General features: G+C 39.5%; 1 protein-coding gene across 1 annotated transcript in view; it reads right to left on the reverse strand.

Annotated features, from left to right (window-relative positions):
- Positions 1 to 22,060, reverse strand: part of LOC112046942 (uncharacterized) — a 72,366-nt gene that overhangs the window by 42,666 nt on the left and 7,640 nt on the right. Inside the window, exons 5-19 of the mRNA XM_052890040.1 lie at positions 21,512 to 21,619; positions 20,766 to 20,851; positions 19,162 to 19,241; positions 18,535 to 18,652; positions 17,860 to 17,996; positions 16,611 to 16,736; positions 15,876 to 15,990; positions 15,124 to 15,190; positions 13,280 to 13,442; positions 12,166 to 12,250; positions 10,924 to 10,990; positions 4,811 to 4,878; positions 3,762 to 3,856; positions 2,628 to 2,871; positions 199 to 319 (exon numbers count right to left, since the gene is read on the reverse strand). Of these exons, the coding sequence (XP_052746000.1) occupies positions 199 to 319; positions 2,628 to 2,871; positions 3,762 to 3,856; positions 4,811 to 4,878; positions 10,924 to 10,990; positions 12,166 to 12,250; positions 13,280 to 13,442; positions 15,124 to 15,190; positions 15,876 to 15,990; positions 16,611 to 16,736; positions 17,860 to 17,996; positions 18,535 to 18,652; positions 19,162 to 19,241; positions 20,766 to 20,851; positions 21,512 to 21,619 (1,680 nt within the window). The remainder of the gene's footprint in view (positions 1 to 198; positions 320 to 2,627; positions 2,872 to 3,761; positions 3,857 to 4,810; positions 4,879 to 10,923; positions 10,991 to 12,165; positions 12,251 to 13,279; positions 13,443 to 15,123; positions 15,191 to 15,875; positions 15,991 to 16,610; positions 16,737 to 17,859; positions 17,997 to 18,534; positions 18,653 to 19,161; positions 19,242 to 20,765; positions 20,852 to 21,511; positions 21,620 to 22,060) is intronic.

The following is a 22,060-nucleotide window of genomic DNA, read 5'->3' on the forward strand; positions in this document are numbered from 1 at the left end:
GCCGACGCTTAGTGAGTACTAATATTACAAATCTGAAGAGTTTGTTTGAACGCGCTAATCTCAGAAACTACTGGTCCGATTTGAAAAATTCTTTCAGTGTTAGATAGCCCATTTATCGAGGAAGGCTATGGGCTATACATTATCTCCGCATTCCTACGGGAACGGGAACCACGCGGGTGAAACCGCGCGGCAATTTACCGTAGACAGTCGTTTCTGCTTTCGGTACAGCTGCAACTGGCGGCGGTGCACGTCGGGCAGGCGCCGGTACATCGCCATCAGTTTCCTGTCCACTTCCGACAGACCCACGTGGACGCGTTTCCTGCACACACAATCAATCAATCAATCAAATCATTTACCTGCAATAACTAAAGGGTAGTTGACTCATATCAAATTTGACGCTAGTCGTACGAGGTCAATTGACCTCGTGACCTCGTACGAGGTCAATTGACCTCGTGACCCCGTACGACTACACTACTGAGCTCTACTACACTGCTGAGCTCGAGTCTTAGTCTTAGCACACAACTGAAAAGTTGGAGGTGCATGCACCGGACCGGATTCAAAACCACACCCTCCGGGATCGGAGACAGAGGTCGTATCCACTGGGTTATCACGGCTCTTATCATGAATCTCATTTTTTTTTTATATTCTTGACGAGTTAACCCTTGACTACAATCTCACCTTAGATGGAAGCGGGCTAACTTGTTAGGAGGAGGATGAAAATCTACACCCCTTTCGGTTTCTGCACGGCATCGTACCGGAACGCTAAATCGCTTGGCGGTGCGTCTTTGCTGGTAGGGTGGTAACTAGCCACGGCCGAAGGTCAATTGACCTCGTACGTCTTTTTTTTTATTGTTTACAAGTTAGCCCTTAACTACAATCTCACCTGATTGTAAGTGATGATGTAGTCTTAGATGGAAGCGGGCTAACTTGTTAGGAGGAGGATGAAAATCCACACCCCTTTCGGTTTCTACAAGACATCGTACCGGAACGATAAATCGCTTGGCGGTACGTCTTTGCCGGTAGGGTGGTAACTAGCCACGGCCGAAGCCTCCCGCCAGCCAGACCTGGACAAATTAAGAAAATCTCAATCTGCCCAGCCGGGGACCGAACCCAGGACCTCCGTTTTATAAATCCACCGCGCGTACCACTGCGCCACGGAGGCCCTCAAAAGTCAAAAGTCTAGCGTCTTCTAGGGTTACGAGGTTGATGGACCTCGTACCACACCACAAAGTTTTAATATGAGGTCATAAAACCTCGTAACGCACCAGAGGAAAGTACCGAAAAATCAGTGCCGCAGCGAACGTGTTAATAAAGCAATATTAATTTTGTGTAGTTTAAGGAATAGGGGTCCGAAATGAATCGATGATACTGATTAATAAAAGTTAAAGATTTCTTATAAAACTTAATTTAAAAATCATGTATTTATTAAAATTTTCCAAACGTCAAAAACGCTGCCGCCTATTTTGTGACGTCACAATCAAAAATATTAGTTTGTTAACGTGATCTTTATGAAACAGTTATAATATATCATGGTCAGAGGTTGCATAAAATATAATTTTAGTGTAATTTTTAATATTTAATATATTTCATTTATTTAACAACAGTTTGCTAATACACATTTACATTCCTCATTTTTCATTAATTTTTTAATATCTGACTTTTTAACTTAAATAATAAAACAAAAAAAAATACTTCGTTTACGGATCTGACAAACCCATCAAGCACGCCGAGTGGTTTTATCCACCAAGCACCCCAAGGGCAGTGGCGTGCATAAGACTATTGATCAGAGTATGCACTAGTAAGACAATTTAACCAAACCGGGAAAATATTCATTGGATAAGTATTAACAAAACATTTGTTAGGGTATGCAATGCTTTAATGCTTGTAGGAAGTGCACGCCACTGACCAAGGGTCACCCCAAGTTCGACACTGAGAGTGCACTAACCTAGCACTAAATCTACTTTGTTTACGGGTCTGACAGACCCATCAAGCACGCCGAGTGGTTTCATCCACCAAGCACCCCAAGGGTCACCCCAAGTTCGACACTGAGAGTGCACTAACCTAGCACTAAATCTACTTTGTTTACGGGTCTGACAGACCCATCAAGAACGCCGAGTGGTTTCATCCACCAAGCACCCCAAGGGTCACCCCAAGTTCGACACTGAGAGTGCACTAACCCAGCACTAAATCTACTTTGTTTACGGGTCTGACAGACCCATCAAGCACGCCGAGTGGTTTCATCCACCAAGCACCCCAAGGGTCACCCCAAGTTCGACACTGAGAGTGCACTAACCCAGCACTAAACATACTTTGTTTACGGGTCTGACAGACCCATCAAGAACGCCGAGTGGTTTCATCCACCAAGCACCCCAAGGGTCACCCCAAGTTCGACACTGAGAGTGCACTAACCTAGCACTAAATCTACTTTGTTTACAGGTCTCGACAGACCGATCAAGCACGCCGAGTGGTTTCATCCACCAAGCACCCCAAGGGTCACCCCAAGTTCGACACTGAGAGTGCACTAACCTAGCACTAAATCTACTTTGTTTACGGGTCTGACAGACCCATCAAGCACGCCGAGTGGTTTTATCCACCAAGCACCTCAAGGGTTCAATTAAAGTACTAACCTAGCCTCGTGGTCAGTCCACTGGTCGCAGTGCTGCAGCACCCTGTCCATCAGCCTCTCGATGGACGCTATGGACCTCATCAGCTGGCGTACCGTCCTGCAGAGCTGACCCCCTCCCTCCCCCGAGGAACCCCCTGACTCCACCGCGGCGGCCGCAGCCAGGAGCAGTTCTGACGCTGAATCCAAGGAAGACGAGGTCGACAGACCAAGGGAAGCTGTGCCGGAGTTTTCGTCGGAATCTGATACTGAAGAAAAAAAAAACTAATTAATATTTATAAAAAGCAAATAATATAAAATTTAAAATTTCAAAAATCCCTGAATGTCATGAAATTATTAATCACACTCTCGATCAAGTCATCAATATTCTCTTTCATTTGAGACCCCACTCTTTGCAGACGTTCGGTTGTTCTTCCCCACTTTCACCCCCACAACTTTTAAACGGCTCAACCGATTTTCATCAAACATGTCTAAAAACACTCGCACATAAGTCACCTTTCATACAAAACAAACTAAATTGAAATCGCTTCATCCGTTCGGGAGCTATGGTGCCACAGACAGACTGACACGTCAAACTTATAACACTCCTCTTTTTGCGTCGGGGGTTCAAAAGGTTAAACACGTCATTCTTAATCAAAGATAGTTAAATAACTTTTATGTAAATTCCCTGACAAGAGCCGATATAGCCCAGTGGAAATGACCTCTGCCTCCGATTCCGGAGAATGTGAATTCCGGGTTCGAATCCGGTCCAGGGCATGCACCTCCAACTTTTCAGTTGTGTGCAGGAACAACTCGTCCAATATGTAAAATTCTTTCAAAGATAAATTATAACACATTTGCTCGTAAAGTGTCTCTTATTTCACCAATTTCAATATTGTTATGTATCTCATTACGCACATGTGCCGTAATGTAAAGTGAAACGTTGACCATTTATTTAAAAACGAACGGTACTTTTTAAAATCTTAGCAAAGAGTTTTTATGTCAGAAATGTGCTCAACGTTTTATGAATAAAACTAACTTTGTGAGATAGCCCATTTATCGAAGAAAACTAAGGCTATATATCATCCCCGTATTCCCACAGGAACGGGTACCACGCGGGTTAATCCGCGCGGCGTCAGCTAGTTTTAAATAGACTTACGGTCATCCAGGTCACCGGTGATATTCGAATCGCTGAGGTCGGCAGGGGAGCTGGACTTGGTGAGGGACGGCCTGTCTTCACAGTTGTCCGGTGGTCTGGAAATAGACAAATGGGCATTGACCTCTTATAATAAACGGACGCAGAATCATGTAGAAAAGTTTCTAATAGAAAAATGTTACTACTCCATAGAAGAGTACTTTGCTGATGCTTCAAAAAAATAGTATTAATTATATTTCTTTTAAACTTAATGTAATTAAATTTTAATTTAATTAATTAAACAATAAACATTTGTATACCTATTAATGGTGAAACATTGTTACCTAATACATAAGAACATCTTTGTATAACTAAATGTAATGTTTCTTGCAAATAAATGATTATTATTCTTATTCTTATTCTTAAAATAACACTTAAAAATTGGCCAATTTTGCTTTGACTGTTTTAGAATTATTGGTAAAGAAAGTTCTATCTAAAGGCGTTTAAATATAGTCCAATAATCAAAAAAATCCCAAATTCAACCTTAATGATTGAGTTAAAGGTTGAATTTGCAAATGCGATTAGTTGAATTGAGTGCCAAGAAGTTGTGTTTGGCACTCATTTTTTGGTCGCCGATTGTGCGTCCACTTTTTAATAGGAGATCGATGCAAATAGGGTACTTGACTCATATCAAATTTAATGTAAACAATATTGAATTTGTATAGTACATGGAATAGTGGTCCGAAATATATTGATATCAATTAATAAAACTTAAGGATTTCTTATAAAGTTTAATTAAGAAATCATTTTTTTTTTTTAAGTTTTCACACGTCAAAAACGCTGTCGTCCATTTAGTGACGTCACAATGTTACTTGATGTAACTAAACGTCAAAGTAATTGTTAACTTAATATTTTAGGCAATCGCTCCGTTTGTAAGGGATTTATTAGTGACGTCATGAAACAGTAGATATAGACCGTCATGGCCGACAGGCGTTTTGGCTAGTATTGTCAAAAACATACTTTCATGTAATCACATAACAAAAAAAGTATGAAAATAAATTTTTATAACTCACTTGGCCCCCGTCCCGTCCCCCTGCTGTAGCTCTCTCCCAGAATTATCAGGCTTCATGTCTATTGAGGGCTGGAAATAAAATAAATAAATAAATAAAGTAGAAAAAAAAAATACCTTAATATATCATCATCCATTTCTTTAGATACTGGTTAGTGTAGGTGACGAATCACATAGGTTAACCACTAATTTAAAATCAGTTTACTTTAGCATGCGATCAACGATTATGGAATTTGATCCCGGGATCAAATTCCATAATCGTTGCATTATGGAATTTGATCCCGGGATAATGCATCCATAATGGATTAAAATGCTTCCTTCCTTGCTAAAAATGGAAATTAAAAAGAACTATTTCGTTAAGTACTTTTTACCGTTTTTCTTAAAATTCGAGAATCTCGGGATCCCGAGATTTTTTTTATCATATACATTCATATATATTAATTTTTAAAAGTAGGTAATTCTCACAAAATTGTATATGTATGTTTGTACTGGAAATAAAAGGCTTTTTTATTTTATTTATTTTATATACATTCATATATCATCACAATTTCTACTTCGTTAAATAATGGTTAGCGTAGGTGACTTTGAATCACAAGTCACATAAGTTAACCACTAATTTAAGATCAGTATACTTTAGCATGCGACCAACGATTACGGAATTTGATTCCGGGATCCCGCAATTCGGGATCCTGGATATTGTATAAATTGGTAGCCATTACATCGTAGCTAAAATTAAAATAACAAAAAAAACGATTTTATACGTAATTTTTACTGTTTTCTTTATATTTCAAATATCTCGGGATCCCGGGTTTTAGTTTTAACAATCCCGAAATACCGGGATTGGAAAAAAGGACCGGGATCGAATGCCCTACCAACGATATAATTATGTCGTGATGAAAAATAGACAAAATTCCAACCAACGGCAGTCCCAGTCCCGAACACAACGAAACATATTGATTTTGTCTATTTCTCTGCACGAGATAATTCGTTTGCTGGCATGTCAGGCTTACAGGTGGACCATATCATTTGTCTTTCAATCATTATTAGTGTAAAAAAAAATTGTTTCAAAAACACGCTTAATACCCATATCATGTGGGTGCATTCCAAATAGCCTGTCTTTTTTTTTTTTTTTTATTTTGAATAAGCAAGCGCTTAGCTGCAATCATGCCTGATGGTAAGCGATGATGCAGCCAATGGTGGAACGCGCTTGCCTAGAAGATGCCTATTCACTCTTGACTTGAAAATGACACATCTTTGCAGTGCGTATAAGGAATGACGAACTAAACCGCCATCTTAGACGTCCGCCATATTGGATTTAAGTTCAATTTTTTCGTATTCCTGACAGCAAACCCTTTCATTTGATATCCATATCATGGGGGTGGATTTCAAACAGCCAGTCCGCCATCTTTGGGAGGCCGCCATATTGTATTTGTAATGACGTTTCTTAGCTAGTCATTTAAGTCATCAACCCATATTCGGCTCACTGCTGAGCTCGAGTCTCCTCTCAGAATGAGAGGGGTTTGGCCAATACTCCACCACGCTGGCCCAATGCGGATTGGCAGACTTCACACACGCAAAGAATTAAGAAAATTCTCTGGTATGCAGGTTTCCTCACGATGTTTTCCTTCACCGTTTGAGACACGTGATATTTAATTTCTTAAAATGCACACAGCAGCAGCAGCAGCAGCAGCAGCAGCAAAATAATTGGACAACAGGGGTCCAACAACCCTCTAACAACAACCGTCCAACCTTCACAATCTGATAAACAAACAAACAAAACATTAACCCAACAAGTTTTCCACCCTGCTTTGTTTAACAGATCAAGAACACAGTCACCCAGCAACCTGGACAACATATCACCAAGTCCTATGGACTCTGATAATAATGAGAAATGGAAAGAAGTACCCTTTAGAAAGAGACATCGTGAAAGTCCAGAGGTCAGTAACAATCAAAAACAAAAGATACTTGACACCTATTGGTTAAGTCAAGCCACACCAACCTCAAATAGTTTTTCTGAACTTGATAAAGATACAGAAGATCAAACCACTCAAAAAGAAACCACTGCAAAACCAGCTAAATCACCACCCATATATGTGGACAGAGTTAGTAATATCCAACCACTAACGAAAATGCTTGATGAAATAGCTGAAGGCAACTATGAAATAAAAGTCCTCCGGGATGAACAGGTGCGAATACAACCCAAAAGTTCAGAATTATATACAAAAATTGTTAAAAGTTTACAAACAAAAGATACTGAATTTTACACCTACAAACCTAGACAAGACCGCTGCTTCAAAGCAGTTATAAAACATCTCCACCCGTCCATTGACCTGGAGGAAATAAAAGAGGAGCTAGAAACTCATGGACATAAAGTCACCAATATTTGGAATGTCAAACAAAGAACCACCAAAAAACCTTTACCAATATTCTTTATAGAGCTACAACCCTCAAGTAATAATAAAAATATTTACGAGATACAAAACCTATTGCATTGTAAAATTAAAATTGAGCCTCCAAGACCCAAACGAGAAATCCCACAATGTAGTAACTGTCAACAGTATGGACATACTAAACGATTTTGCTTTAGGAAACCTAAATGTATTAAATGTGCAGGGGAGCATGCATCGATTAACTGCCATCGTAAAGAGAGGTCAGACTCTGTTAAATGCATCCTCTGTGAAGGAAACCATCCAGCTAATTATAAAGGATGTTCAGTATATAAAGAACTCCAAAAAGTTAAATATCCTCCCCAGCCAGCTAAACACCAATACAGAACCATGACGAATAGGAAACAATACGCAAATCATGCAAATCAATCGGACTCAAAAACTGAAACGACCCATCCCAATAAACCTTTATATAGTCAAGTTATGTCAGACAAAAAACCAACAAACGTGAACCAACCAAATCAAAGCAATTCGGAAATACTACAAGCTCAAACAATCAATGCGGACATGAAAGTAATGATGACCACCATGACCCAACTAATGCAACAATTGACATCAATGACCAACCTGCTAATGGAAATTATGACCAAACTGTCACATTCGATACACTAAAATTAGCCTTATGGAATGCTAATGGGCTGTCAAACCATGTCCTCGAAGTAGAGACATTTTTAAAACTAAATAAAATTGATATTTTACTTATATCTGAAACTCATTTTACTACAAAAAACTACTTGAAAATTAAAAATTACTCATTCTATCAAACAATGCATCCTGATGGTACAGCACATGGAGGATCTGCTATAATTATAAAGAATAACATAAGACACCATGAGATAGAGCCATTTAAATCACCAGAAATCCAAGCAACAAGCATAGTTGTTGAAGACTGGCATGGACATCTAACTATTACAGCTTTATATTCCCCACCAAAACATGCGGTAAAGAGAGAAAATTACGTGTGTTTCTTCAAAACTTTAGGACCCAGATTTATAGCAGGCGGGGACTATAATTCAAAAAATACTAGATGGGGTTCACGCTTAACGACTCCCAAGGGCAGACAACTCCAGATTGCTATAGATGATTTAAATCTCAGTACTGTATCATGTGGAGCACCTACCTATTGGCCCACTGACCCAAGAAAAATACCAGACTTGGTGGACTTCTGTGTCACAAAAGGAATTCCTTCAAGCTGCTTTAAGTGCACATCTACTCAAGACCTTTCATCCGATCATAGTGTTGTCCTAGTGGAAGTTTCTCAGAAAATCGTACGCTTGCAACCTCCCTTACGGCTTCATGGCCGAAAAACCAATTGGGAACTATTCCGTTACTTAGTTGAATCCAGAATTAATAATAATTTGCCTCTGAGAAGCGATGACAATATGATGACGGCAGTCGAACACTTTAACAAGTGCATTCAAGATGCAGCATGGGAAAGTACTCCAGAGACACAGACAGAAAATTATAATTGGGATGACTGCTCGAAATCAGTTCGTGATCTATTAGCTGAGAAACGGCAGGCACGTAAACAGTGGCAGACTACTAGATATCGCGGTGACAAAAAGCACCTCAACTACCTGACGACTAGGCTAAAAGAAGTCTTGAGCAAAGAGAGTAATGAAAACACTCAGAACAAATTGCGCAATCTTGACGCGTCAGCCAATAGTGACTACTCGTTATGGAAAGTGACAAAAACCTTAGACAGATCTACCGTCTCTAGACCACCTTTACGTAAACAAGATGGGTCCTGGGCAAAAACTGACAAAGAGAAAGCAGAAACCTTTGCGAGTCATTTAGACAACGTTTTCATACCAAACCCAAACCAAAACCCAGAAAGAAAAGATTATGCTCAACTTCTTAAATGCCTTAAAGAACCTTTTCAACTGGACCTTCCAATAAAAAAGATTAAGAAAACGGAGACTGCTGCGGTCATTAAAAACTTAAATAAAAAAAAGGCTCCAGGATATGACCTAATTACGGCCAAAATTCTATATGAACTACCTGAAAAAGCAGTATTATTCTTGACACAGCTATTCAACTGTATATTGAAAAGAGGTCTCTTCCCTCCACAATGGAAAGTAGCACAAATCATAATGATACCTAAACCTGGCAAGCCCCGGGAAGAAGTCTCCTCATACAGACCAATCAGCCTGCTGCCTATTTTGTCAAAGGTCATGGAAATCCTGTTCTTAAAACGGCTGAATGCTGTAATAGCAGAAGCAAAAATAATACCTAACCATCAATTTGGTTTTCGGCAGAAGCATGGTACCATTGAGCAGGTTCATCGCTTGGTTGAAAATATACATAATGCTTACGAAAATAAGAAGTATTGCTGTGCAGCCTTTTTGGATATATCCCAAGCCTTTGACAGAGTCTGGCATGATGGCCTACTTTGTAAAATAAAAAAGAACCTTCCAACAAACTACTACATCTTCCTAAGGTCATATCTGGCAGATAGGCGTTTTTATGTCAAGCAAGGAGAAGACACAACAAATCTTCATAACATACATGCAGGGGTACCCCAGGGAAGCGTCCTTGGTCCGACCTTGTATCTGCTTTTTACTTCAGATTTACCATTAACAGAGGGAGTGGTTATAGGTACTTTCGCTGATGACACAGCAGCTCTAGCAGTCCATGAGAATCCGGTACAAGCTAGCCTTATGCTTCAAACCAGCCTAGATAACATTTCTGAATGGCTAGAATACTGGAGAATCAAAGCTAATGAGAGTAAATCGGTACAGGTCACTTTTACTATGAGACATGACACTTGTCCGGCAGTAATGCTAAACAATGTGCAAATTCCTCAAGCAAAAGAAGCCAGATATCTTGGACTTTACTTGGATAGTCGTCTCACATGGAAAAAGCACATATTTACCAAACGTAAAGCTCTAGGCATCCTGCTCAACAAAATGTACTGGCTTTTCAAGAAAGGGTCTGGTCTCTCGCTTGACAACAGGCTGCTGCTGTACAAGTGCATTTTGAAACCTGTCTGGACTTATAAGATCCAACTCTGGGGAACCGCCTCCAACTCAAACATAGAAATTCTACAAAGGTTTCAGTCCAAGATGCTGAGAATAGTTGCAAACGCACCCTGGTTTGTAACTAACCAGCAATTGCACCAGGACCTACAAATAAGATCTGTAAAAGAAGAAATTACACACTCTATGAAAGGCTACAAGAAGCGCCTAGATAACCATCCAAACATACTTGCAACACAATTAATGAAGAATGAGTCCAAATTTAAAAGACTAAAAAGAAAAGCTCCTGCTGACCTTTAATAAAGAAAAGAATACATAGGGTTCATGTCACTGGATGTGATGCCCTTCAAGTCAACAACAACATACAGACCATTTGCTGAATGTTTTTAATAACAGATTGCAAAGAAAAAACACCACAAAAAAAAAAAAAAAAAAAAATGCACACAACTGAAAAGTTGGAGGTGCATGCCCCGGACCGGATTCGAACCCACACCCTCCGGAATCTGAGGCAGAGGTCATATCCACTGGGCTATCACGGCTCACTGAGTCATGTATTCTCATCAAAACTCAGAGCGTGTGCAAAACATCCTAATCGAAGACCGGGAAGTGGGTCAAATTGAGATTCTAAGATTTTCTTACATACATAGTTACAAGTGAAGCTAATATGAAGCGTGTAATAAACAAGTAATTACCTTTTCGGCGTCCGCTTTGGTACCGTTAAATTCGTTTACCGCTTGCATCATGCCGAAGAAGGAGATCCTGGAAGCAAAACTATATTTTACTATCAAGGAATTGTCTTTTCTTTTATTCTTTACAAGTTAGCCTTTTCACCTGATGGCAAGTGATGATGCAATTTAAGATGGAAGCATTAATTTATTCATATTAGATCACCTTATTTAGAATAATAATAATATTACCTAGGTAAAAACAAAATATCATTTATTGTCAAGTACCAAGGTAGTTGCAGTATCAAATGGATAACAGAACACATGGTTACATATAATCTTTTTAACAAAAATATTGAACAGACTTCAAAATCACACCAAAAATCGAAAAATAACATCGTATGTGCTACCTTCTGATCACTTTGAAGGCGGTGCCAAGCCAGTGACGTATTAATTAAAACCGTTTCTGATGGAACCACGGGAAATAACTATCTTTGAATCCTAAAAGCTTATGATTTAATTGGCTTTAGTTAATGTGTTTCGTTGGTGAACGAAAGCGTCACAGTACGGGCAATTCCATAATTTTAATTGCAAAACAAAATTACTAAACCGATTTTTATGAAAATTAAATGGGACCAATCAGGAAGTATAATATCTTCCAAAAAAAAAAATTGGTTATGCCGTAAACATACGCGCCCAATTGAGAACCTCCTTCTTTTTTTGAAGTCGGTTCATTAACCGACTTCAAAAAGTAGGAGGTTCTCAAGTTGATTGTGTATGTATACATTGTCGATTAATATCGCTCACTATTGTTGAGATGGGACAAAAAGACAGTAACTTTTACTATTTATCGCTGCCAATAATATTTTATACTATAGATGTGTTACATGCCTACAAAACACCGCAAAAAGTGATCCGAATTTACCGGCAAACCGGCAAAGACGTACCGCCAAGCGATTTAGCGTTCCGGTACGATGCCGTGTAGAAACCGGAAGGGGTGTGGATTTTCATCCTCCACCTAACAGGTTAGCCCGCTTCCATCTTAGACTGCATCATCACTTACCATCAGGTGAGATTGTAGTCAAGGGCTAACTTGTGAAGAATAAAAAAAAATGCTACCGACACAAATGTACAATTTTATACTCTTTCCAACAAAAAAAAAACAAGTTTTCAAAATTGGTTAATAAATGACGAAGTCATGAGGTAGCGAACATGAACCTTTTTTTTTTAAATTGGTTAATAAAAAATAAATTTAAAAAAAACCCATACCTAAGCAGCTGCTTCCTCTGCTGAGCACACAGCGTGCGCGGAGTGAGGCAATCGCAGCGGTGCTTGTAGCCCGACCACGCGCTCACTGAAAAAAAAAACAAATTAAAAAAAAAATTACTCTTCAAACCGATGGACGTTGGGGTCCCAAGGTGCTGGAATGACGACCCCGCACCGGAGAGTGCAGTGTTGGTAGACCCCCTACTAGGTGGAGCGGGTTGCTGGGAGCTGCTGGATGCTCGAGACCGTTGTGTTTGGGAGGTCCATGCAAGAGACATATTATGTCCAGCAGTGGACATCCATCGGTTGATGATGATGATGATGAATAAATAAAATAAAAAAAGTGAAGTGCGTGCCAGGCCACGCGCAGTATAGGGTTCCGTAGATTGAGTTAGCAGTTTAATACCTTATGTCATGCACAAAGATACCGATATCCCGCACCATAGGATAGTCGATAAAAAATTCATCCTCACTTTGCATGTAGGGAAGGAACTCCAAACAATTTTTTTATTTTCTTTACCACCTTTATTCAGGGATCCGTAGTACTTTTTGTACACCTGATTACTAGCAAGCAAATTTTTTGTGAGTATCTTCATCTCGATGAGACGATCAACTTTTTAATTTACGAAAATTCTTGATTCTGGTAGCTAACTGAGTTACCAGGAAATGAAAATACACCACGCAATTTGTAAGACATTGGGGCTGTTAAATTGTATAACTATTAATTAAGCAACAGTAAAAACACATCTGGTTAGTAACAACTTTTAGAAGCAATTAATACAAAATACTGAGAGCCCAGTGGCAGTTTTCAATGTTTTCATACTGTGACTATCGCGTAACCGTAAACGCGAATTTCTAAGGAATTGAAACAGCGCCATCTACACTACTGCACAACTTTTTCAATTCCATAGAAATCCGCGTTTACGTTTACGCGATAGTCACAGTACGAAAACATTGAAAACTGCCACTAGGCACACAATATAGCCCGACTCAGGATTCGAAATCAAATGGGCTAACCACTGAACCAACAGGACAGTCTGGCTCTTTATAGGGTATGGATATGGTGCTTCGACCCACCACGCCCAGGGTTCAGAGAGACAATTAGATGGGTACTCACAGTCGTGGGGCGCAGTCCTGGCGGCCATGTGCGCGAGCCTCTCGCTGGTGGAGCGCCGCTGGTGAGGAGCGAGGCAGCGCGCTAGGCGCGACCGAACCGCCTCGCTCCACGCCGCCTCGAACTCCGTTGGCGCCGCGCCGCCCGTGCCTGGGACCATCTCCACCTGGACATCATCATCATCATCATCATCATCATCATCATCATCATCATCATCATCATCATCATCATCATCATCAGCATTTTCTTTTCATTCTTTACAAGTTAGTCCTTGACTACAATCTCACCTGATGGTAAGTAAACAATTTAAGATGGAAGCGGGCTAACTTGTTAGGAGGAGGATGAAAATCCACACTACTTTCGGTTTCTACACATCTTATCGGAACGCTAAAGTACCTCTTTGCCAGTAGGGTGGTAACTAGCCACGGCCGAAACCTCCTACCAGCCAGACCTGGACCAATTAAGAAAATCTCAATCGGCCCAGCCGGGGATCGAACCCAGGACCTCCCATTATTCATTTAAAACTTGAACAAATATTTTAAATTAAAGGTTTATTTATGCATATTAATCAAATAATAAAAAGACTGATTAAAAAATATAGATATTGTTTTTTTTTTTTCATTTAAAATTTGGAGAACCATTTTTTCTTAGGCAATTTTATTTGCCTAAGAAAATATTTTTTTATCAAAAGATCAAGGAGCACGTTCCAATATTGTATATACATATAATAAAAAAACTGTCATGTTACATATACGTATTTTTTTTGTTACATTTTAATAAATTTCAACACTTTAGCCATTTAAAATATTTTCACTTTACCGCGCTATGGCAACGTGGACTATGACGTCATATCCGAATGGACCAATAGCAAACGTTTTACTATTATTTATGATTTTCCGAACACTTATACACTTTTAACTAACTTAAATTTATAAACTGAATGAATAAATAAAAAAAAAACATAGTACCTAAAATATATAATAAAATTGAGTGGCTCAAAAAAGAAAGGGAGATCAGTGAAGGAGTCCTCAAGAAGAAATTAAAGAAAGTTTTCCTTGGGGACCCCATCACTGACGGATTTACTTAATAGAAATTGTTTTGCACCTTTTGTATTTTTTTTTTGTATTATTTCATTTTATAATATTAAATTCCTAGGTTACCTTAGTTTTAATAGGGATGATGACAGTTTTTTAAATTGTATATAAATTAAGAGTATTCTAATAGTAAAGCAATTTTCTAATAGTAAAGTAACAGGGTATCTGCGATCATTACTTTCGGAGCTACAGGGATTTAAAGGGTCAGATTTGCGGCGCTGCCGCGGATACCTGAAAAACGCCCCATACAAAATGGCACGAACTAATGACGTCATAGGCAATGTAATGATCGTTAGATTTGTATGCGCGTTCAAACAAAATTACTAATATCTTTGTTATTTCTGCTTTTATGTTTATAGTTCATTTATTAAAAAATGTCACATTTAATGTAATTACGATAAAAAAATTTAATAATTTTTGAAATTTTATAATCGTATTTATTTTGCAAATATCCAGACAATCTTTGCTTTTTATGTATAAATTAGTTAACATTGACCCTATTTACCCGAATGTATCATAAAAATCAATATATTCAAACCTAGTCATCATCCCCATTATCTTATTAAAATTAGATTTAGCAATTACTTTTAAGAAATAACTAGAATAATGAAGCGTCAACTCGCCAACAAACTGCCTGTACAGTTTGGCGAGAGTATCGATATGTTAAATAATTGTTATATCTTATCAATAAAATAAATTTAAAAAAAAAAAAAAAAATTATTGGTCGACATTTGTCTTGTGGCCATGACTAACCTTAAACGTAATGCTAGATGCAGTCTTGAAGTTTTCGATTAACTTACAGAACCTCTCCATTGCATACCTGAAAAAAAAAAAAAACAAATTTTATTGTAACAGTGTTGCAATTCGAAAATATCAATTTTTAACTTTAAAATGATCTTAAATTGATCATTATCGTTCTAATAGATTGAAAAAAAAACATATTTTTTTGTGACGTCACTACATGAAAGTATTAATTTTTAAATATTTTTTACCAATAAATATTACTCTGTGTCCTACACAGATTAACAAAAACACATCGCTCACAGAATATATACACAGAATATTCGATTACTTAATCGATGTTTTGCTGTTTCGTCAGAAGAATCGATTCTTTTAAATATTGTTGGAGTTTACTTCTTGTGAAAAATAAATATGGGCTGTAAAATTCGATGAACGAATGACAGCGTTACGTTTTTGTGCGCAACCTGTTCTGCGCACCTTTCACCGTACGCACTGCCGCGGCCTGCTGCTCTTCAATTGCGCACCTTTCACTTTTAAGGCTTAAGTATTGAGACGTACATAGTGCATGCTGCGGGGCAACATAGACAACAGACTTCTTTACAAGACGAAAACGATTACAACAATGAAACATCGATTCTATATAAACAGTTTATATAAAACATATTAGATCGTGTTCATATAGTTTTGACAGAGAGGTAACGTCTAGGCAGGTTCTATGGTAATTGATCTGAGAGTCAAAGAGATAATTTGTGTAATGTACTCACATTTTCTCAAATGGGCGGTCGTAGGTGCGACAGAGACAGATGTTGTTGACGATCTCGTTCGCTGTCTCGTTCTCGCGCGACAACCTACTCAGGTGTTCGTGAATTACTGACGCGCCTGAAACAAAATAATTATTAATTTTGTGTTATAATATATACTGGGATACCTCCGTCGAAAGCGGGACATCGTAAAAAAAAACGTACAAAATCAAGAGCTTTTGATCTTTTTATTTAAATTCAAGTAACGTTTACGTGATAATAGATAGCAAAAATATCCATAAAAAATGTTTTTTAATAAAAGTATGATATTTTAAATCAGATTTACCCTATCGTTCAATAGTTAGTCTTATTCGTCTTCTGAATTAAAAAAAAAAAACAGAAATCAAAAATTATTTAATCAATAGAAATATACCATTTCAAACAATAAGCCGAGTGATGTGTCACCTGCCCGCGACTTATCAGTACTCGACAGTCGAGCTATTCCCAAAAAGCGGGACTGAGCCTGTCCCGCGCGGGACATATAATATTGATTTAATTTGTCTTAAATTATTCTAATGAAATCGTAAACCTAACGTCGCCAAAATCGGGACGTCCAGATTTTTAAAATTGACCAATTTTAAAAGTCGGGCCGTCCCGATTTTTTTCAATAATTTCAAATGTAGGACGTCCCGATTTTTGATAATTTAAAAGTCGGGACGTCCCGATTTTTCTAAAAAAGTCCTTTTCAGCCAAACTCACCATCATCGCACACTTTGAGCCGCTGCAGACTGGCCGTGTCCCAGTCGCTGGGCTGACTCTGCACGCCCCGCACCAGACGGAGAGCTTGGACTATCTTCGCACCGATGGACGCTGTGGTGTCACCACCTGTGGACATTAAGGGAATATGGTCATCATCATCATAATCATATCAGCCGATGGAGTCCACTGCAGGACATAGACTTTTTGCACGGACTTCCAAACATACTGAGCCGCCTGCATCCAGCAGCAGCAAATACCTGGAACTCACTTGATGTCCAAACATCACGATCCAGAGTTACCTGCATCCAAAGAATTCCTGCGACTCGCTTGATGTTGTCAGTCCACCTGGTTCACCTGCACCTTGGGACCCCAACGTCCATCGGCTCTCCGAACCATATGCCCTGCCCATTGCCACTTCAGCTTCGTTCGCTGAGCTATGTCGGTGACTTTGGTTCTTCTACGGATCTCCTCATTCCTGATTCGATCAGAGATACTCCGAGCATAGCTCGTTCCATCGCTCACTGTGTGACTCTAAGCTGTTATGAGGCCCATAGTTAGCGACCAAGTCTCGGAACCATAGGTCATCAAGGTCGAAGATTTTTTTTGTGTTATACTATACAAGGGACAAAATGTAAAGATAAAATTTATAGCTTGGCAAATTCGTTAGTAACATTCCCGATGGTCCGCGGGGGTCGGGAGGGAGGTCCTCTGCCCCGCACACACGACTTCACACCCGCGCAGTCCTTCCCCCCGTCCTCCGCATATCATGGAAATGTCATCAACTTGCCAAGCTAAAATACTTTTTTATTCGAACCATGTTTTCATTCTCAGACCAAGGTGCGTTTGGGACCCTCTTAACTTTGATTTTAAGTTTTCGACTTTGCTTACCACCATGAAATTAAATCATGACATAACTTTACGTTTTAAAAGTGCTTGTAAAGTAACCTTAATTAAAACAAATAAATTTTGAATTTGAATTTACTTAAGAACCGCGATAGCCCAGTGGATATAACCTCTGCCTTCGATTTCGAGAGCGTAGGTTCGGGGCATGCACCTCCAAATTTCAGTTGTGTGCATTTTAAGAGATTAAATATCACGTGTCTCAAACGGTGAAGGAAAAACATCACGAAGAAACCTGAGAATTTTCTCAATTCTCTGCGTGTGTGAAGTCTGCCATAGGGCCAGCGTGGTATGAGAGGAGACTCGTGCTCAACAGTGAGCTGAATATGGATGATTGGAGATATCATACCGTGCGCCAGGTCGACCACTACGGCGGCGAGGAAGCTGTGCAGAGCGGACGAGTTGTTCGCGAGCGAGAGGCACAACCTGCAGTGGCAGCCGAAGCGAGCGCGATACGACCACTCGGACTTGACCATTTCCGCACTCCTGTATCATAAAAATATTATATTACAGTAGGAAACAGTAGACTGAGACGGATAAGACGTCAGGTGGCGCGACTTGTTTTCGTAAACAGTGGGGAGTTAGAGATGGGTACCTATCTGTTGGCGTTTTTTTTTTATTTATTCTTTACAAGTTAGCCCTTGACTACAATCTCACCTAAAAGTAAGTGATGATGCAATCTAAGATGAAAGCGGGCTAACTTGTTAAGAGGAGGATGAAAATCCACACCCCTTTCGGTTTCTACACGGCATCGTACCGGAACGCTAAATCGCTTGGCGGTACGTCTTTGCCGGTAGGGTGGTAACTAGCCACGGCGGAAGCCAAACCAGCCAAAAGGCGATATAAGGCGCTCGTCGTGCGGTCAGCTTCAGTATGCTCATGGCGTTCGAGCCGTCCACGTTTCTTGTTTGTTTTTCTTCTTCTTTTTCTTTATGCGTTACTTGGCAAAGGCGGGGAAAGTGACTAAGTGGAAGAGGGGTGAAAGTGGGGAGGACTTCTTGTGTGTCTATGTATCTGTACTCACATGTTGGTGCCGATGAGAGTGTACATGAGGGCGCTGATCTCGCACCACGAGTGGTACACTCCGAGCAGCCACTCCTCCACCGGCTTGAAGGGGGTCGCCGCGCCGCCCGGGTGCTCCGCTGTCAACAAACCACTGTTAAAAAAAGCTGTATGGAAAGACTGACATTGTGCATTTTTATCCTCCTCCTAACAAGTTAGTCCGCTTCCATCTTATTATTTATTAGTTAGTCCGATTGCATCATCACTTATCATCAGGTGAGATTGTGGTCAAGGGCTAACTTGTAAAGAATAAAAATAAATAAGTGCACGGGGTGTCTAGCGCTGAATGAAACGCGACTACGCATCGGTACCGTCGCACACGTAACGTGTTACAACTTTAACGAGTCACAACAGTAACGAGTCGAAACAGTAACGAGTCGCAACATTAATGAGACACAACAGTAACTAGTCACGACATTAACGAGTTGCAACAGTAACGAGTCGCAACAGTAATGAGTCGCAACATTTACTAGTCACAACATTAACGAGTTGCAACATTAACGAGTTGCAACATTAACGAATTGCAACATTAACGAGTTACAACATTAACAAGTTATAACATTATCGAATTACAACAGTAATAACTCACCACAGACATATCGCAGCAAAGCAGCCTCGTCCTCTGGAGTCACGACTGGCTCTTCACACTCAAACATCTCATTGTTAAGCCTGCAACACACATCACATAATATTATATAACTATAACTAAACTACAGCTTAGTTTGTTTGTGTATTTCCAATGTATGTATGATAATGCATTTAATTTAGTAATATATATTTAAGTATTAATAATGTATATTATTAGGAGGTAATTAAGAGGAAGGCCTTCAACACGTGTATCTTGCCATGCCTAACATACGGCTGTGAAACCTGGACGCTCACCATGGCTCAAAGGGCTAAACTGGCCAGGTGCCAACGATCCATGGAGAGGAGCATGACCACCCATAAGAAAAAGGATAGGGTAAGAAACACTGACCTTCGAACTAAAACTGGGGTCACAGATGTTTTAACTCGTGTTGACTAGCAAAAGTGATGATGGACAGTCCATATGCTAAGGGACACTACAGGGAAGTGGAGCAGACTGGTGACGGAATGGTACCCGAGAGATGGCAGAAGGAATCGTGGCAAACAGTTCCATAGATGGGAGGATGACTTAAAGCTCACAGCAGGTCCAAACTGGAGAAGGCATTAGAGAGAGAGGAGGCCTATGCCGAAAGGCACACTATGTTAAGAGACATTTAAAAAAAAATTATAACAAAATGTAATGTATATATTATATATTATTGTAATTTCGTAACTTAAAAATAAAATGAAATTTGAGAAAACTTAAAAATAAAATGAAATTTGAGAAAACTTAAAAATAAAATGAAATTTGGAACGTGGAATGTAAGGGGACTTAGAAGACCAGAAAAGGTAATAAATGTATGGCTGTGAAGCATGGACCCTAGTGGAAGACCTACGTAAAAAGCTGGAAGCCTTTGAGATGTGGACGGCGAAAGTGTCTAACACTGAGGTTCTTGCCAGAATGCTGAAGAAGACTGAGCCTGTTAAGACCATCAAGCAGCGGAAGATATCGTATCTAGGGCATATTTTGCGACACAGAAGATACCATTTGCTTCAAACCATCATGGTGGGCAAGATTGCAGGCAAAAGAGGTGTAGGTAGAAGAAAGAAGTCCTGGCTACGAAATATAAGGGAGTGGACTGGCATAAAGACAGTCGAAGAACTTTTCCGCCTAGCCATGGACAAGGAAAAGTTTAGAAAGCTGACCGCCGACCTTCAGTAATGGATAGGCACTCTAAAGAACAATTTCTTAACACAGAAGGAGGCAGATTAATAAAAAGTACTTTTGGCTGGTGGGAGGCTTTGGCCGTGGCTAGTTACCACCCTACCGGCAAAGACGTACCGCCAAGCGATTTAGCGTTCCGGTACGATTCCGAGGATTTTCATCCTCCTCCTAACTAGTTAGCCCGCTTCCATCTCAGACTGCATCATCACTTACCATCAGGTGAGATTGTAGTCAAGGGCTAACTTGTAAAGAATAAAAAAATTAAAAAAAAAAAAAAAAAAAAAAAAAAAATCCTAAACATCACCATCTCAAGCCACCAGCATCCATTGGCTACCTGTAACCTATTTGAAGGCATCGTCCATCCAAAGAGTGGTTATTAAACAGTCTTTAAAAGAGAAACTCACACATCAGAAGTGGGATCCAAGCCGGTGACAACCACCTCGTCGTCCAGAGGCTCGTCCCGCATGCTGTCCTCGGCAGATGCCAGCAGCTGGGGGGGGTTTAACTTTATTATGTGGTGTTTTAATTATACTTTATTATACAAATCCCGCGGCAACCATGGATGTTGTTATACATATAAACCTTCCTCTTCAATCATTCTATCTATTAAAAAAGCCGCATCAAAATCCGTTGCATGGTTTTAAAGATTTAAACATACATAAGGATAGAGAAAGCAACTTTTATACTATGTAGTGACTAACGGACCCGGTCAAGCTTCGCTTTGACTTTTGTTCGCTTCGGCCCTACCCCTAGCTTCCCTACTCCCACCCTACCCTTAACCTTTAAGTGTAATAATTATTTTTCCTTTATTAAGATGACAGATTCTTTAAAAAAATGTTCGTCTCGTCTCGTCTCATATGGAAAATCTTTAATTTTTCGAGATACATTTGTAAAAATTGGTATGTGTAAACTACGAAAAAAATACTACAACTAATAATTAATTCAAAATTTTTAACCGACTTCCAAAAAGGAGGAGGTTCTACATTCGGCTGTATGTATGTTTTTTTTTCTTAATACCCTACCTAAAAGAGGTTAATTTTTTTCAATATTAACACATTCATGTTTTGAGATATAATTTTTTTAATGACTATAACACATGCGAAAATACAATAAATGGGAGGGGATGAAATAGGGGTTGAAAGTTTGTTACCTGCAGGATATCCTCGTGCCTGATGAGGAAGTGCTCAGGGTCAGGAGCAGTGGGGTCCGCGCTCAAGAGCGGCAGCAGAAACTGGCCCATGGGGGGTGCCTCCACTTGCTATGACAAAGTTTCAATTAATTTATTTAATTGTGTGATAACAAATTTTATATTGATACTAGCGGACGCCCGCGAATTCGTCCGCGTGGAATTCAGTTTTTCACAAATCCCGCGGGAACCATGGATTTTTCCGGGATAAAAAGCAGTCTATGTGTTAATCCAGGCTATAATATATCTTAACACCAAATTTCAGCTAATTCGGTTCAGTAGTTGATGCGTCAAAAAGTAACAAACATTCATATCATCAAAATCATCAGTTTTTAGCAAATCTCGGGAAACCATGGATTTTTCCGGGGTGAAAAGTAGCCAATGTGGTAATCCAGAGTAAAATCTATTTCCATTCCAAATTTCAGCCAAATCGCTTCAGTAGTAGCGGCGTTATAGAGTAACAAACATCCAAACATACATACAAACTTTCGCGTTTATAATATTAGTAGGATA

Source organism: Bicyclus anynana, chromosome 27 (genome assembly GCF_947172395.1).
Source record: "Bicyclus anynana chromosome 27, ilBicAnyn1.1, whole genome shotgun sequence".
NCBI lineage: Eukaryota > Metazoa > Arthropoda > Insecta > Lepidoptera > Nymphalidae > Bicyclus > Bicyclus anynana.